The sequence below is a fragment of the Scaptodrosophila lebanonensis genome, unplaced genomic scaffold, assembly GCF_003285725.1.
Source record: "Scaptodrosophila lebanonensis strain 11010-0011.00,11010-0021.00 unplaced genomic scaffold, SlebRS2 tig00000061-arrow-pilon, whole genome shotgun sequence".
NCBI classification, from domain to species: domain Eukaryota; kingdom Metazoa; phylum Arthropoda; class Insecta; order Diptera; family Drosophilidae; genus Scaptodrosophila; species Scaptodrosophila lebanonensis.
Window position 1 is genome coordinate 8,011,147 of NW_022060554.1, and position 16,329 is coordinate 8,027,475.

At 38.7% G+C, this 16,329-nt stretch overlaps 2 protein-coding genes across 4 annotated transcripts in view; both read right to left on the minus strand.

Annotated features, from left to right (window-relative positions):
• LOC115624620 overlaps nt 1-16,329 on the minus strand; it is a 62,067-nt gene that overhangs the window by 43,739 nt on the left and 1,999 nt on the right. The window lies entirely within an intron of this gene.
• On the minus strand, nt 11,474-13,014 carry LOC115624622 (cancer-related regulator of actin dynamics homolog). 2 transcript variants are annotated; one of them, XM_030519376.1, is made up of 3 exons: nt 12,810-13,014; nt 12,524-12,644; nt 11,474-12,399 (listed from the first exon to the last, which is right to left on the minus strand). In XM_030519376.1, the coding sequence occupies exons 2-3, from the start codon at nt 12,567-12,569 to the stop codon at nt 11,681-11,683; spliced, it is 765 nt and encodes a 254-aa protein (XP_030375236.1). In that variant the 5' UTR covers nt 12,570-12,644; nt 12,810-13,014; the 3' UTR covers nt 11,474-11,680. The 2 variants fall into 2 exon arrangements, with proteins under 2 accessions (XP_030375236.1, XP_030375235.1); XM_030519375.1 differs by having other exon boundaries at nt 12,524-12,749.

Consider the following 16,329-nt stretch of genomic DNA (forward strand, 5'->3'; position numbering starts at 1 on the left):
GCGCACAACCGGTTGCCACCAAAAAAAAAAAAGACGCGAGTCGAAATAATCAACGACCAAAACTGCAACGACCACCAAGCACATTGGGCCTGAGAACCGCATTTTTGTGCCAATATTTAAAAGATCTTTAGTGGATATGATAGTAGTTATGGGTATATATAGGAACTTTGTGAAAAGAACGTTAAAAAACTGCATCAGAGATCTTAGTTCATCAATCCAGTCAGGCCCTGACGTACGTAGTTTAAAGTTTAAAGGAGGTTTCTTTTAAAAAGGGCATCATGTGAACAGGAAACTTAAAAAAAAACCTATAGTTCAAATCAACAATTGATGTGTGTACTTTTTTTAAATGTCTGTAAAGTGGTTAATTTGCAGTTCAAATCACCATAAGATTCAGTGGTAAGTACGATTTTAAAATTATTATTGTTGGAAGTTTTGTCAAATGCCTAGCTATTTCTATCTTGGAATATACAATAAAATGAAAACATTTTTTCGAACATATTTTCTATAATAAAAACGATCAAAGTTGAAGATTTTTTTTTATCAAATTTTTATATATTCCATATCAACTTAACATCCACAAACTGATGAAAATGAACAGATTCAAATAAATACATATTTGTGAGATATATGGATTATTATAAATAAATACAAATACTAATTATAATTTGTGCAAGAAGAAGTAGAATAAATCGAAAAAGCGCAATCTTTTACTCCACTGTGCAGCGATGACGACGACTTTCCATTTTCAAATGTTTGTGTAAACAACAAATTTGCAACAGCAACTGGACGCAGCAACAACTTTTCATTTCGTTTTTCACGAGCGGTGTAAGACAAAAAAGTAAAGAAAGAAAACCCTGCAGATTTCAGTTTGTTTTCGTACAAGTTTTGCTATTTTGGAAAAAGCTGCGACGGTGTCTGCGGACTGTCTGCGCGGCTTGAAGGCAAAGTTGCTGTTGAAGTCGCTTGGCAAGTGGCGGCAGCATGTTGACAATTTTCAGCTCTTGCAGCTTGTGGCCGGTCTTTGCCTTTCACGCTGTGGTCGCCAACCAGCCATTTGTAAGCCTCCACCCACTGTTGGTGCAAAGTTGCTGCTGTTTTTTGGCCTCCACTTGCGCTTTTCACATTTGGCTTTGCATTTAAGTCGAACGTTAATTTTCCAATACTTTTTGTGTGCAAAGCGGAAATGTTGTGATTACATTTGGTCTTCGGTGTTTGTATTGCCTTTTTAAAACACTTGACTACTTACACGTACTTGCATTTGAAACGGAAGGGACGCGACAAACAGAAAGCAACAGCACATTCAACATTCAACAAATCAAGAAAACGCATCTTAAGCCAGTAAGCTAAACGGCCGATCCGGTCGTTGCTGCTGATGGATTCAAATAAACAGACAATACGACTGAGTCGATGACTCAAGCAATAAACGCTCAAGAGGAGAACTTTGGCGGCCTTTGATTATGCGCACAATGTCTATACTATATATATATGTGTGTATGTGTGTGCACTTCCGTTAAGTCAACTTCGACTTCAATCAATATGAATGGCCAGAGCCATTGCAGACAGACGGGCGTACGAACGGCAAATACTTAGATCTTATAGATTCTTCGGTGGAAGTGCGTGTTTATTGCGGCTTTGTGGGTGCAGGCGGAAGCTGTTAAAGGCAAAAATTGCCGATGAAAATGAAAGATAGGCACGTCCACAAAGTGGATAAACATGGGCTTTTAAGACTTCTACATTTCTAGCGGATCTTAAAGGGAGCTTTACACATTTTCTGTAATTTTATTAAAAACAACTGATTCCTACTCTACCCAGCAGTGAACTTCGGTTCTAAGCTACTTGTATTCGCATTTACTTCTTTTTTATTAGCAATCATTAATGTAACTATTACATCGAATCCTTATACCGATCTACCAACAATGCCCAATTTATGATACATCGGACCACATGCACCCAAAGCTCTTTAAAAACGATTGTTGAATCATTATTCAAAGTGCTCTCTCTTCATTTATCATGCGGCTGACACCCGTCCAGGCAAGTGCTGTGGGCGCAGAGCCCAACACAAAACAAACAAAACACACCATGGGACCCAATAGGGCGCATAATGCAGTTTCTTGACCTTTTGCGACGTTAACTAATTAACCGTTAACAGTCGCCGTGAAACTGCAAACAAATTTCCAGCTAGGGACTGACAACTTGACGCCTTAAAATTGTTGTCAACGTCATCAAGCCCCAAAGACCCCACTGGCTAAGGGGCTAATGTGTGTTTGTTTGGAACTGCTTTTGGCCAGTGTCGGTGGAAGTCTGCGAGATAGACTTACATACTTGTAGATAGATAGACTAGCATATTCTGTTTACCGTTGGCAACAGTCATCATGTTTTGTTAGCATGATATGTGGGACTGTTTTCGTAGCGGCAGTTAATTTGTTATTATTTTGACATCAATTTGCTGATGATTTTTGGGATGACGCTGCTGGCGACGGGGTCTGCATAATTTGTAAGATCTGCAGTCAGTCGCTTTATAGAGTTGTAGATTATTCAGTGGAGTGAATGAACCCAAGTCCAATAAGCAGCTGGCTCACCCCAGCATTTAGATACTCTATGCAGCCAACGTTGGCTCGCCTTGTTTGGAGAGCTGCCTCCAAGACGAATAAGTCGGAATGCTCGTTTTCGTTTTCGACAGAGCATTTGAAATCGTTTGGAGAATTTCCAATTTGATTGATGGCACTTAATGATGAATTTCTTATTAATGTTTTCTTCGTTGGTGATTTCGGCGCGTTTAACGAGCTCAGCCAGATGGTTCCATTGGCATTTACATACGATTATAGTATATACATGTATGTACATGCGTACAAGTATGGATGTACGTGAGGCCTAATAATATTTAAAGTATTTCCTGTAGCCATGAAGCGAGCCCTGGCCACAAAAACTGGATAGTTGCTCCATTTTTGGCATACCGCTCAAGCTGACAGCGACTGCATTCAAAGCGTAAACGTCCATTTCTGGCTAATTACGCCACTCACTACAATTAACACATTTCTTAGTCATTCTGTTGACCCAATTTTCATGACAAATAAAATAACAGTAGCTGCCTCATTCTTCGGCCGGCTGCCGACTGCCGGCTGCCGACTGCCGGCTGCCGGCGACTTTTACCACTACATTGAAATTAAAATATTTCTTTAAAATGTTGGCCAACTGCAAAATGTTCAGCTTAAAGGCTGACAGTTGCAATTGCCGGCCATCACAGCCATCGGCATTGGCATCGGCATCAGTCGTGCATTGTAATTAAATGTGAGTTTAATTGTTGTAGCGTATTTTGCAACATACAAGTATAGAGGCGCTGACTACTAGTATGTGGCACAAAGGTGTTAACAATCGGGGTTGACTTAACAATCCAAGTCCTCAGGAAGAGTGAACGAAAAACAAGTATTTTTTAACGACTTGGAAATGTAATAATTGTAGGCACTTGTCTCTGTACATTTTATATATTTAAGAAATATACACACTATGTATCAAAGAACAGAAAGATAAGAGCTGCTTTTCAATCAAATGGTTCTTCATAACATATTGTCTATGAGACTGTAAACGATGCATGATTCGAAATATTACCAATGTATGAATGTTTTAAAGACTAATTAATAAATAAAGCAATCTTTTTAAGTTTGTACCCCTCTCTGAATGCTGTACGGGCATATTGTGCTTGCTAAGTAGGTTTGATTGTTATGGTGAGGCGAATCCAAATCATGATAATAGACCGTTTGCCTGTTCTTATCTCTAGTCCTCCCACAGTCTTAGAGCTCTGCGCCGAGGCTTCTTTTTGATGGTCATAGATACATTATAACCGAAACCACCCGATCATGTCAAACCACATATATAAATTAGAACGCATTTTGGGTGAAGAACTGTACGCGTATGTAGTGTCGCGAATGGTGGCCATGCATAATTTAACTCTGCTGCAGTGCATGGGCGTGTTACTGGAATAAACTTGTTAGAATATATGTAAGTATGATATGAATTTTATATGTATTATGTATTAATTAGGTATTCAAAGTTATGTAGCTTTGGAATCATCGGCAGTGTTGACAATATTCTGCAGTAGGGGAAAGGAGGAAAAATCAACTAATTTATCTTTTTAATAAAAAATTAGAGCTTATCCTATGGTTATAGGATATATACTTTCGTTTGTGCTCTTCGAACATACATATATATTTCATTCATATAATAATGTTTTGTTTTAACGATCCTGGTTGTAGGCTCGTTTTATATATCTTTTGCCAGTCAGGTGGGAAATATATGATTGGCAAGGAAAAGCAAAATAATAATCAAAATTGTAATCAATGAATAAATAAACAAAGGCACTTTACTTATAGTAGTTTAATTTGTGAACCAAGTACAGGGGGATAGATCGCCCTAACAAGTTAATTGATGGTGTTAACTGTGCATGTGTATGTTTGTGTGTATGGGAGCGGGCAAAAAGTCAGCGTCACAAAACGTTGGCCAGGCCACTTGGCCACAACAAAAAGTGAAGGCCAAGAAAATGTCTGGGCAGCATGTGCGTAATTTTTGAAATGAAGTTCACACGCTTTTGTTTTTGTTGTTGTTGTTATGTTTTGGGTAGACATGTGTATGAGTAGTGAACATTAACTTGACCATTTGCCAACGACCTACTGTGCACAGTTGTTGTTGTGTTTGTTGTCGTATCAGTTGTTGCTGTTGCCACTAAAGAGTTGGCAACGTGCTGCGCAACAGCGGCGCATCATCAGCATCATAATGATTATCAGCACCATCATCATTACACACTCATGGCAGCAATTAAAATGTGTGCGCGCGAAAGTAAAACGTTTTACAGTTGAGCCAGACATGAAACAATTATTTAAAAGCCATAAACATAATCAAGATCAGGCACAGCAGCAGCAGCAACAACAAAAAAGTAAACAATTTGAATTTGTTGCTTACTCGTACATACTTATATATCAGCCTTTTGTCTTTGGCTTTCGCCGCGAAATTTCGTGTTGAATTTGAAACGAAATTGAGTGAAAATTGATATTGTTATTGTTTATATACTTAACAACAAACTGCAATAAAGGCCGCAAGCAGTTATGGGTCGGCTAATAATGGTCGCAATGGAAATTATTATTATTATGTATAATATCTGTATTAAGTTTTGCGAAGTCCCCACAGTACTTACATACTGCGAGCCAAAGGCGAGTGCGCCCCCAAACTCAATTAATCTTTGCCATATAAAAAATATCCAGTGTCATGGGTTTAATTACTTTATTACAGGCTTGCTAGCAACAACAATAACAACAACAACGAGAGCTGGCTCAGTGTTCGTACACATTGTAATACCATATTTTTTTGGGACGTACTGTTGAAACAAACATAAGTAAATACACGAACATATACATACATATACATATACATACTCGTATGTATACATAAATATGGTCTTAGCGGTACTTCGCTTAAGACACAAAATTTTACCAAAGACAAATTGCTTACGCCCCAAACTCGATGGCCCCAACATAACACACAATCTCATGTAACATACATACACATGCATGTATTGTTTATGGGCGCTTAACCTTAACTTCGAGAGCAAAATAATTTAATTTATAACAAACTGCATGTAATGCACAGTGAGTCGAAAGCAATATAAATAAAATCTATATTGCCTGCCGTATGAAAATATTGCACATTATACTTATAATGACCTTTCCCATTTACTTTTGACAGAAACTTCCCTATATCCCATAAAAACTATTCCTTCTAACCATTTCGGGGAAATCACGGCTGTGAGTCGAGACATAACATGCCGAATGGCATATAAAATCTATGTTCAAGGTTTTCTTATCATTTTCTTCCTATGATTCTTTTTTTAAGGATTTTCAGATACCATGCTTCTGCTTCTTCAAACTCACATTGTGTGTAACCGCTAAATACAATTTTACAAAATAAAATAAAAATGTGCACAATTAAGTGATAACAGATTCTTAAAGTGCTTTCTCCCTTAAAAAAGTTATACAGAAAGTAGGAGGAGATGCGAGAACTATTTGCCACATGTTTTTAAATTAAATTAATTTAGTAAATTTGACAAAAAGTCATAGAAAGCATCTGGAGCTTATGTGATTTGGTAAAAATCGTACATATTTCTAATGTTACGTTTTGCGAATTAAATCAAAAAGTTCGTAATCTCATCTTTTCCTTTCTATTGCGTGTAGTGGCACAAGTTAAGGTTTTAAATAGGATTGATCTAAATACTTGTATGTTCCAGAAATGTGAATGCAGCGCACACTGTTCCCCACTGTTCCAAAATTCGATGATGGCCACCGGGGTACAGAGCGTAACTTGAGCGCGGACCGCACAGACACACATAAGAGGCGTACTCGGCTTAAAGACAGAGTCATAGCCCGGGCCAAAGCCAGAGACAGAGCTGGCCCGTCAGGCCCAAGCGAAAGAAATTAATAATGAATGCGTCAGAGAATGCCAATGGCCAGCGGCTTGACACACACACACACACACACACACACACACACACAGAGAGAGACGCACACACACAGCGACCGCAACATCAATGAAAAGTGTGTAAGTATATTAAAAATTAATTAAAAATGCCTCAACTACGCGGCATAGAAAGCAGAAAGTAACTAGAGAGAAATGCTCATTATTATTGCAATGTACTCCAGTACTCAGGGGCCGACCACGCCGCTCCGACGGCTACGTGCGCTGCACAGCAAATCAAATTGAATCAAACCCAGAGGCGCGGCTAGTTCATGCTATATACTTGTAGAATCTGAAGAAACACACACATGCACACACACTTCAAATCACGGAGTATAGAACATGGAAGCCGATTATGAAACCGACGCTGCCAGCAACTGCCAACATATTGATTCTGAAGCAGACTCGGGCAGTGTTGACCTACTGCTGCTACACTTGCCAACTGATTGCTGTGCAAGCAAACTGTATCTTATAGATACATAGAGCTTTAGAAAAGCCAAGCCAACAGCACCACTAACTGTGGCAAGACCTCAATAAAGCGGCACGCTCGTCCAACACCTCTCGAAACATAGTAGTGAGCTATTAGATTTGCAGTCAGTCGAGTGGCCTCAAGGCAGTAGCAGTTGCTGTGCTCTTTGTTGCTGTTCTTGTTGCTTGCTGCTCTTGCCGACCAATTTGTTTAATTAGCGTACATTTTTCGGCTATTACACACACACAAGCACATACACGCACAAACACGCTTTTAAGTGGCTTCTTATACTTATTTAATCACCTTATAAGTGAGAGTCAAAATTATCGGTTAGCGCGAGTTAATTTCGCGCGTCTTCAATCTAGGTGAAAGCTTAATTCGTTAATTGCTACATAAGTAAGGCATTTTCCCTAAGCTCTTGGCTATATTTTAAACGCGGCACTGCAAACTTAAAAAGGTGCTTGGTGTCTGCCATCACGTCTGTTCTGCCATTTACATTTCCTGTGATCCACGCCACAACAAGTGCTTGAGTGGATCTGCACAGCTATCTCGCATGGTCGAGCCTCTCCTGTAGTTTCTGCTCTGAAGTTAACTTACTTGTAGACTGAAGCCTAGAGCATCATTCAACACCATCCACTTTGAAGAGTTTCTAAGAGCTCTGTCAATGTGGCTTAATCCAGTTCAATAAAAATTAACAGAATTAAATATAAAGGTTAGGCGATGGGCGAAAAGTTGCGCTTAACCCATTTTTGTAGGATCTGGGGTCTATTGTATAGGAAAACAAATAACAGACCTAAGTATTTTTGACTACTTTTTTCTATTACAGTGAAAACTCCTTTATCTGGACAACCCTCTTGGGCGGACACTTTTCCGGGAACTTTCGTTTTGATGTTATTTTTAGAACAAGTTCGCCTCTCTTGTGCGATCAGTCACTCTCTTGACCGGACACGGACTCTATTTTTTGAAAAATTCTAACTAATGCATTTATTGACCGAACGAGAACCTCTTGAAAACGAATGCTGACATGCATAGAACCATCCAATTTTAGATAAAATAGCTCTTTATTAAGTTTGATCACATATTGTTGTTGTGTATTTATTATATCACATTACATTTCATACATATATATTTCGTTAGAGATAAGGAACCAATCACCAACCTGATCAATGTTTTTTTACACGGTTGTTTCTGGAACCAATCTACCGTGTGAAAACAGAATTAGGAGCACTATTATTTAATAATAATCTGAAATAGTTGGTGAGTATCAGTTTTTTCTGCATGGTGCGAATTTATTAAAGAGTAGACTTTTCAGGGGAACACATACAACAAGCTTCAAAATATAGTTATACTTATGTATATAAGTATTACGAAAAGCTATTTAATAAATTTGCATCTTCATTGTTATATGTGTGTCCATAAGTAAGTATCTACATAAATCATACTTGTAACTAATTCTTTGTATTGAATAAAGTACAATTATTTTAAATGCCTAAATATAAAAACAATTAAAAAAGGCAACAAATGAACAAAATTTCACATTCCCCTTGGCCGGACAAAAGTTGGCCGACGATGAGTGTCCGGCCAAGAGAGGTTTCACTGTATATAAATTATCAAATTATTTTAACGATTTTTTGTTGGAATTAACTGTAGAAGAGGTTGATATCAGAATCACTTCGGCCTGATCGGAAGGTATGAAACGTTAGCTGTGCACCCATGTCAACAGGTACTTGAAGCAAACGTTTAAGAAAAAGTTAAGATAATTGTATTAATTTTAGTTACTACTAGCCACATTAAAACCATTTTTTAGATTACAAAATTGGAAAAATGAAATGGGGTCTCTTTGGCTTTACTCGCATTGTCAGCAAAACTCAGCACACTTCGAAAAAAACGAAAGCCATATCATCACTTGCTTTAGCTATAGATCTGGATCTGCTGCTACAGCATTAAAAAAAAACGACTAGTAAATCAACAACAAAGGCAGTCTCTTGAAAATGAAATTAAATGGAACATATTTATAACAGCAAAAGACGGCCCTAGCCTCAGCCTCCGCCTCAGTACTATAGTAAAGGAAAAGTACACTAACAACATTGTAATGCTTTTCCGGCCACATTTAGTGGGTCGCCTTTGTACAATCTGCGTTTAGATGCGCTCACCGCAACAAATATTTACACAACCATATCCCATGTTTTATCAGCGGCAGCAAAACAGTTAATAGCGTTGATGCAGATGCAAATATTTACATGCAGCAACCACCACTAACAATCGAACTGGGAGATAACCCTCGGCGCATTTCTAGCTAACCAAAAGATAAACGGTGTAAAATTGTAAAGCGCTGATAAAAGTGAATAAAACGAGTCTCACAAAGAGACCTTCTTACCCGGAAACATTCAACATGTTTTACAAATTCAAGCGAACGAACCACTTGCTACTTTTACTTTAGGTCGCTTGCATAATGCAATTCACAGCTATTCGTAGCTCTTCAAAGATGCAGATACAGATACAAACATCGAGATGTCCCCGACCGATGCTCGCCGCCTATAGCCCCAAAAGCCAAGCCAGTGACACTCGGTGATCGCGCGCTAATTCAAACAAATTGCAGCATAAATGCATTATAAGAGCAAGAGGAGCACACGCGACAGTGTGACAGTAATAATGGCAGCAGAATATAGAATAGAATACTTATGATAAATTACAAAAAAGCTGGTTTCGAACGACGCGACGCTCAGCGGTCCGACAAGATGGACGCACAGTGGACGCACAACTAAACTAACCGTATAAAAATTGCTATATTTATATTTATAGCCCACCAACTATTTATTTATTTATTGACAAACAATGCTGTCGATGTGAGAATAAAAAATGGAACCAATACTGAATTTATACTAGATAGAACTAAAGAAAAGCAAAGAAATAAAACAAATAACAAAAATAACTAATAACGACTCCGACTCGGTGGGGGAATTATATTAGCCAAATTGTCAGCTGCGCCACGATTTACAGCAGAGAGTAGTCAGAGACGTTATTATAGTTATATTATAATAATAGTTATTTTTGATATCCTCAATAAATGGTAATTGTATCTTCGGGGTCATCAAAATAATCACATATGGCCATTTCATTGGAGGAGCATTTGTCAAAATTTGCAGTCTAAAGTGGAAAAATTGTTACCTTTATGTCAGTCTAAGGTTGGGAAATCTGTCACCAAATTGTAGATGAATTAAACTTCGTTGTTGTATTCTGCGTAACATCTAAACATATTCGTTTCAAGAATAAATAGTTGTATGCTTTTAATATCCCCAATAAATAGTAATTGTTTACCTCGGGGTCATCAAAATAATCACATATGGCTTTAAGAAGCTTATAACAGATTCCAACTTCCAACAAATATTGGAATCAGTACCAAAATTTGTTAAATTCATGTCAGTCTGTGGTTGGGAAATCTATCACCAAATTGTAAAAGAATATTTTTAAAATTCTGCGCAACATCTAAATATATTCCCTTCAAGAATAAATAGTTGTGTAGAGAAAGGTTTTTTTTCCCCACTGTTCTGTGGCTTGGCAGGCAGGCCAGTGTTTTGTTGTTGTTGCTGTTGCAGTTGCTGTTGAGACCGCTGCTATGGCCATAGCTGCAACTAATTTGATTAATGATAAGCCGAGCTTAACTGACGACGATTGTGATTCATTATGTGCACACAGCCAGCACACTTAGCGCAAAAGATACAGATACTGCAGATACGTGTACACACACAGGCACCGCAGATGCGCCGTAAGTGGCCGGCGGTGCAGTAGCCGCCGCTCAATGTATACAAGTTGGCGAATTTCGCTTCAATCTAATAGAATGTTGGCATAGAATTCAAACGAAACGAATAGAAAGAGGCATTATTTTATTAGCGGGCCAGTGCCCATCCACACTGGACAACAAGTGTTTGCTTATATCGCACAGCACTTACACACATAGTCGGACCTCTGTATGAATGAGAGTATCTGTGGCAGCGAGTGCGTTTGTTTTGGCATGCAGACATACTATACAGTGGTGTACACTGTATCGACGTTTGCATTTGGATGCGTAATTTAGCTTCAATTGAAATCGTGCTGCGACCGATACGTGCGCTGAGATACGAGGAGTGTGCGCATGTGTGCGCCCGTTATCTATGAGATACAATTTGGTTTGCAATGCGGCAGCGCGTTGATTATATGCAATGAGCCATTTCCTTTGTGCGGCCAGCTAACTGGCACGATAATGCCAGTTAGCCATCACAATCGCAGCCTTCGTCTACTTGTTGCAAAGCTCATTTGGGTCAAAATGAAGCACATGAGCATAGAAAAAATTCAGAAACTATTTTAGAAATATAAATTATCATAATTTTTCGTAAAGCCCCACCACACGTCCATCTATACATCAGAAGTTGAAGCGATCCTTATTGCCATCCGAAACGTCAATAACAGAGAAACAAAGATCAAAAACATTAACCTCGAATCTCACCAAAAATATCACTATTGTGCCGATATTTTTTACCAAACAACGAAGATTTTTATTGATAATTTTCTGTAACGTTTGAGTATATGAACATGGCTATTGTTTTTGTTGCTGTAGATGGGTGGTGTAGTAGATTATTGTTGTTGGTGTCGTTGTTTGGTAAATAGGTGTTGGGCCTGAACCTCAATACAAATAAGTTGTACTTAGTATAAAATATTCTTGTTGGGTGGAAAACTTTAGTTGGCCTTCTTTTTGGCCTCCTTTTCTTTCTCCTTCTTTTCTTTCTCCTTTTCCTTCTGCTTCTCCTTTTCAGCCTTCTCCTTCTCCTTCTTTAGCTTCTCTCTCTCCTTCGCCTGCTCTTTCAAGCGTTTCTCCTCCTCCGCTTCCCATTTCTCAAACTCTTCGCGTTTCTGAACCAAGTCTTGTAACTGTGCAAGTTCACCATCAGATAGGCCCTCATCTATGTCCTTCTGCATGAAAGCAACCTCCTGCTTCATTGCGTCCCTGGCCTTGCGACGCCTTATGGTCAGCTCCTTCGCCTCAACCAAGTCCTTGTGGCGCTCTTCGCGCGCATCAATCTCCTCCTGCTTGCGCACCTCCTCCTTCTCAAATTCTTCTAATTCTTCCTTGGTGTAGGGATATTCGGGCACAAAGCAGTAAAGCTCCATAACGCCTGAGGATATGCCTAGAGCTATGCTTCCGACCAATGCCACAATTCCACTGATAAGTATCATGTTGTATTTGGAGTTCTTGGCAGACCATTCCTTCATGAAATCGCCCTCCGGTTTTGGCAGATCGCTGAACACTGCGTGTGTGCCGCCGCTTGGAAATGTCCCCGGTGGTGGGGGCTTTTCCTTTTCGTCTTTCTGGCATTTGGGCGCCGTTGTTGACTTAGCAGTCGGCTTCTTGGTGGTCAGATATCGGGAAGTGTTGAGAAATGGCTGCTTAGAGCTCACTACGGATACGGGTACAGGATACGATGTGTGTGTGAATGTGTTGAGTACGAGTGTAAAAAAAAATAGTCAATGGGCTATGATACAGATATGTATCTACAAATTTATATCGATGATCATACTTACAGCCACGAAAAAGCCGCATCGAGGCGGCCGTCAACATCCTAGACATTTTAAATATCCGTCTTTTTTCGTTTCTTCTTCGTCTTGTGAGCGTAAAATTTGATTTTCTTAGAGTGTGATACTGCTAAAAATATAATTGTCTGAGTTGTCAACGCAAAAAACGAAATTTTTCTCTACTGTTGCTTTGTTTGATATTTTAGAGGCGGTGTAGTCCGCGTTTCCTTTGTGCCTAACAAATGGGTGTTTTGGTAGAGGCAGATGCCGAAATTTGCAGAGGTACGACACTTACGCCTGTTCTTAATAAACGGCTTTTGTATTTTCAGTTCCGCAAATTTCAAACTGCTCTAAAATATTCCGACGAACTTGTTGAAAGAAATAATGTAAATTTATACGATTTGTGCAATATTTTACGTTCGATTGGTGGGATCAGCGTTCATCTAATAACATAAAATCGCAGAAGGAAAATTCCTACTACTTTTTCTTACTAAATTTTTAATAATTTTGGGATATGTTTGTCGTATGACTATTCAATGATCCAAATGTTGTCAGAGATTCCAAAGGGATCTACAGCATACAAAAACGAAGGGGATATAAAATATCATAAACAATTGCTTTATATTTCCTTTAATGACAGTTGACTTTTAAAAGGCGGGAATCACAGCGCTTCTTGGTCTCTGAAAGCGAGTGACTTAGTATGACCTTTTATTTGGTAAGTTCTCCAACTAAATGAGACTTTCCAAAAACATAAGGTGAATAAAGCATCGCATTCGCCCAACCAGGAAGTAAATCGTATAAGAAACAATTAGTTGTCTTTGAACTAATAATTTTGCTGCATAATGCTGTGTCTTTAAAGGCTTTACGTAACCGGCACCCCTAGCATGCTGCCAAGTATTATTATTTTATTTTATTTTATTATTTTATTTTATTCTGATTCCAACTGTACCTTAACTGTAATGAATAAGCATCCCGAAGCCCACTCAACATCTTCATCTTGTTGGCAGCGCAAACAATTCAAAATTTATTATGAATTTGTTCCACAACCAAGATTCGTAGCGCCTACCTACAGCTTTTGGCCTGATAACAAATACGAGTATGACTGGCCAAGTCCAACAACAACATGATTTCCTGCAACAACAAACAACTTGTTAATAATTTACACAACGGTTTTCGTGAACAACAACCAGCTACAAAATACTTAGCACGAACGAACGGGCGCTTATCTCATGCGCCCACAAGCTTAGAGAGGGACCGAGCCAGACCTGAACCCACAACTGAAGACCCACATTAGCATGCTGGAGCCACTAAATGCGCATCAGAAATTTTCTTTGAAATTTATGACATCTAAGGAACACATCTATAAAGGTGTCACGTGCGCATATGTACATACACACTATATACATATACCCATAACGACAGCAGCAGCAGCAGCAGCAACAAGTTGTCAAAAAAATTGTTGAGACGAATGCATAATAAAAGCCAGTCTAAAAATCCAAAAGTAGCTCAAACAAGCATGCTTTTTAAGTAGATAAAGAAGCTAAAGGTAATCACGACAGTTGCAGGGGCAACAATAACAGCAGCAACAGCAACAGCAACAACACCGAAGCTAACGCCCGAGAACGACATCGGGAACAACAAACTACAAAAACAACTGGAAATGCGGTCAACAAACTTGTTGCGCTCTAGGTGGGTGCCACAACAAAATGACTCTTGCCTCGCGCCTAGGTGTGGAGGCGGAGCTCCACCGATGCAGCTCAAGCTGCAGCTCGAGTCGCACTTGGGAGGAGTAGCAATTTGAGGTGGGTGCTGGTCAATAGAAAAGTCGTTTGTCATATTAGAATATTGAAAAATCCGTTACAATTATTATGGTAATTATAAGAATAAACCGTTGGCCCAAGGCATTCACAACTATTCAGCGATATAGTGGTTTTCTGGACTCCTTCCATCTGTTGATGCAAAAGTTGATGAAGGCCAGCAGAAAGATCACCAGGAAGAATATCCCGGCTCCAGTGCAGCGCCATGCGAGCAGCAGGAACATTGCATCGGCATCTTCCCGAAATTGGTCCATAGTTTCGTAGCTCTGGCTTATGGGTAAATCGGTGATTAGTCCAAGGGAATGGTAAGCGAACAGCAGACCCATTAGTAGAAGCTGCGCGGCACCCCAGAACGCAATGAACATGCAGATCAGGGAGGTCTTCTTGCCACAACAAACCATTTCTAGACCCACTTTTGAATCTACTATACGAGTATATGCGTAAAACAAGTAAAAAAAAGTCTATTCACATGACAGTGAAATCAGATCTCATTTATTGACTGCCTGAATGTTGGATTGACAGTAACAGGTGCTTGGGCAACACATCTACTCGTACATACAAACATATCTATAGATATACAAGTAGACTCGCAATGAAAAGTCTTCGAAACGGCACAAAAGTCGGTCGTGTACAAATATTCAACCTTGGGCGCATTTAATGACATTAGATCTCTGAGCCAAGATTGTGAAGTTCATGAGCCACCGTCGCCACCGTAATCGTCGCACTCTAGTTTTTGCACTTGCTCTGACATTCGCTTTCGGTTGCGGTTTGTTTTGGGTTGTTCAACCTTTTGGCATGGTCGTAACTTTTTTTGCGGCTTGAGCAGACACCTGACTGATTGAATGGTCAATTCAATGACTGGTCATGCACCTGTTGTCTGCGCTGCCAAAGCCTAAATATAGGCACGGTTTCTTTCGGACAAGGGTCCTTTATTTTTATTGAGCCATATGCATCTCTTGGTTCCAAACATCGAAAAAACCAAAAATGTTTTCACTAATCACTCATTTCAAGCATTATAACAATCACTTTATCATTTACAACACAGTATATCCCTAACTGAAGAACAATGTGTTATTCACATGCTCGAGAATAATGGATGCGCCTAAATATTTTAAGCCCCAAAACCGGAAGCCTACAAACTTACTATTTAAGCACTGATTAAATTTATAAAAACTTAATTTATAAAAATAATTTCGTTATATTCGATTGCAGCAGAAAGAAAAGTAAATTAAATTAGTTTGCATTCAGAAATCTTAATTAGCTAAAAATTATTTTCAAAAATCTTTACAAACATAGGTATTATGAATACAAATAATTTTAAAGACTTACAATAATTTACTGAATTCCCTATCAAAATGTTAATAATTTAATCAGACTGTCAATTTATTGAATTGATATGACTCAGCTTTATCAGTTAGTTGTTAAAATGTAGCTTTATTTAAAAAAATTATCTGGGCTTCAAAGGGAGTGCAGGTTTTTTCTATTAAGCTACCCAGCTAAGAAGTCATGAATCACTCGAAAAAAATAATTGCATGCAAGTACATATAGAATAGTATATGTACGAACAATTTTTATTTTTAGCAACAGTTCTATCAAATGTGGGACAAATCACGCTGATTCATGAAAGGGCAAATCTAGAGATAGAAAAGTTTATTTAGAAAGCCTGAGAAATGTAGTGAGCATACAAAACAAAAACTTTACCAAAGGGAATGTTACAGGCTAGCCAGTCTCACAGTGAAGTACCCTAATTCGCTATTTTACAAAACTAGTTCTACGAGTGAATGGCAGAAGCAGCTTGGGGGTCGTAGATTTAGCGCTATATTAATGAAATAAGGGGTATACATATTTAGTTCGAACTGTTCGTAGTATTCTGTAAAAAACGGGGTTGGATTGCTGACTGAAAAATTTATGTCTTTAAAATAAGCTCAGATCATGATAATCATCAATGAGATCATTACTCCTTTCCTCAAACCTAACACATCCTTTTTACTCAACAAT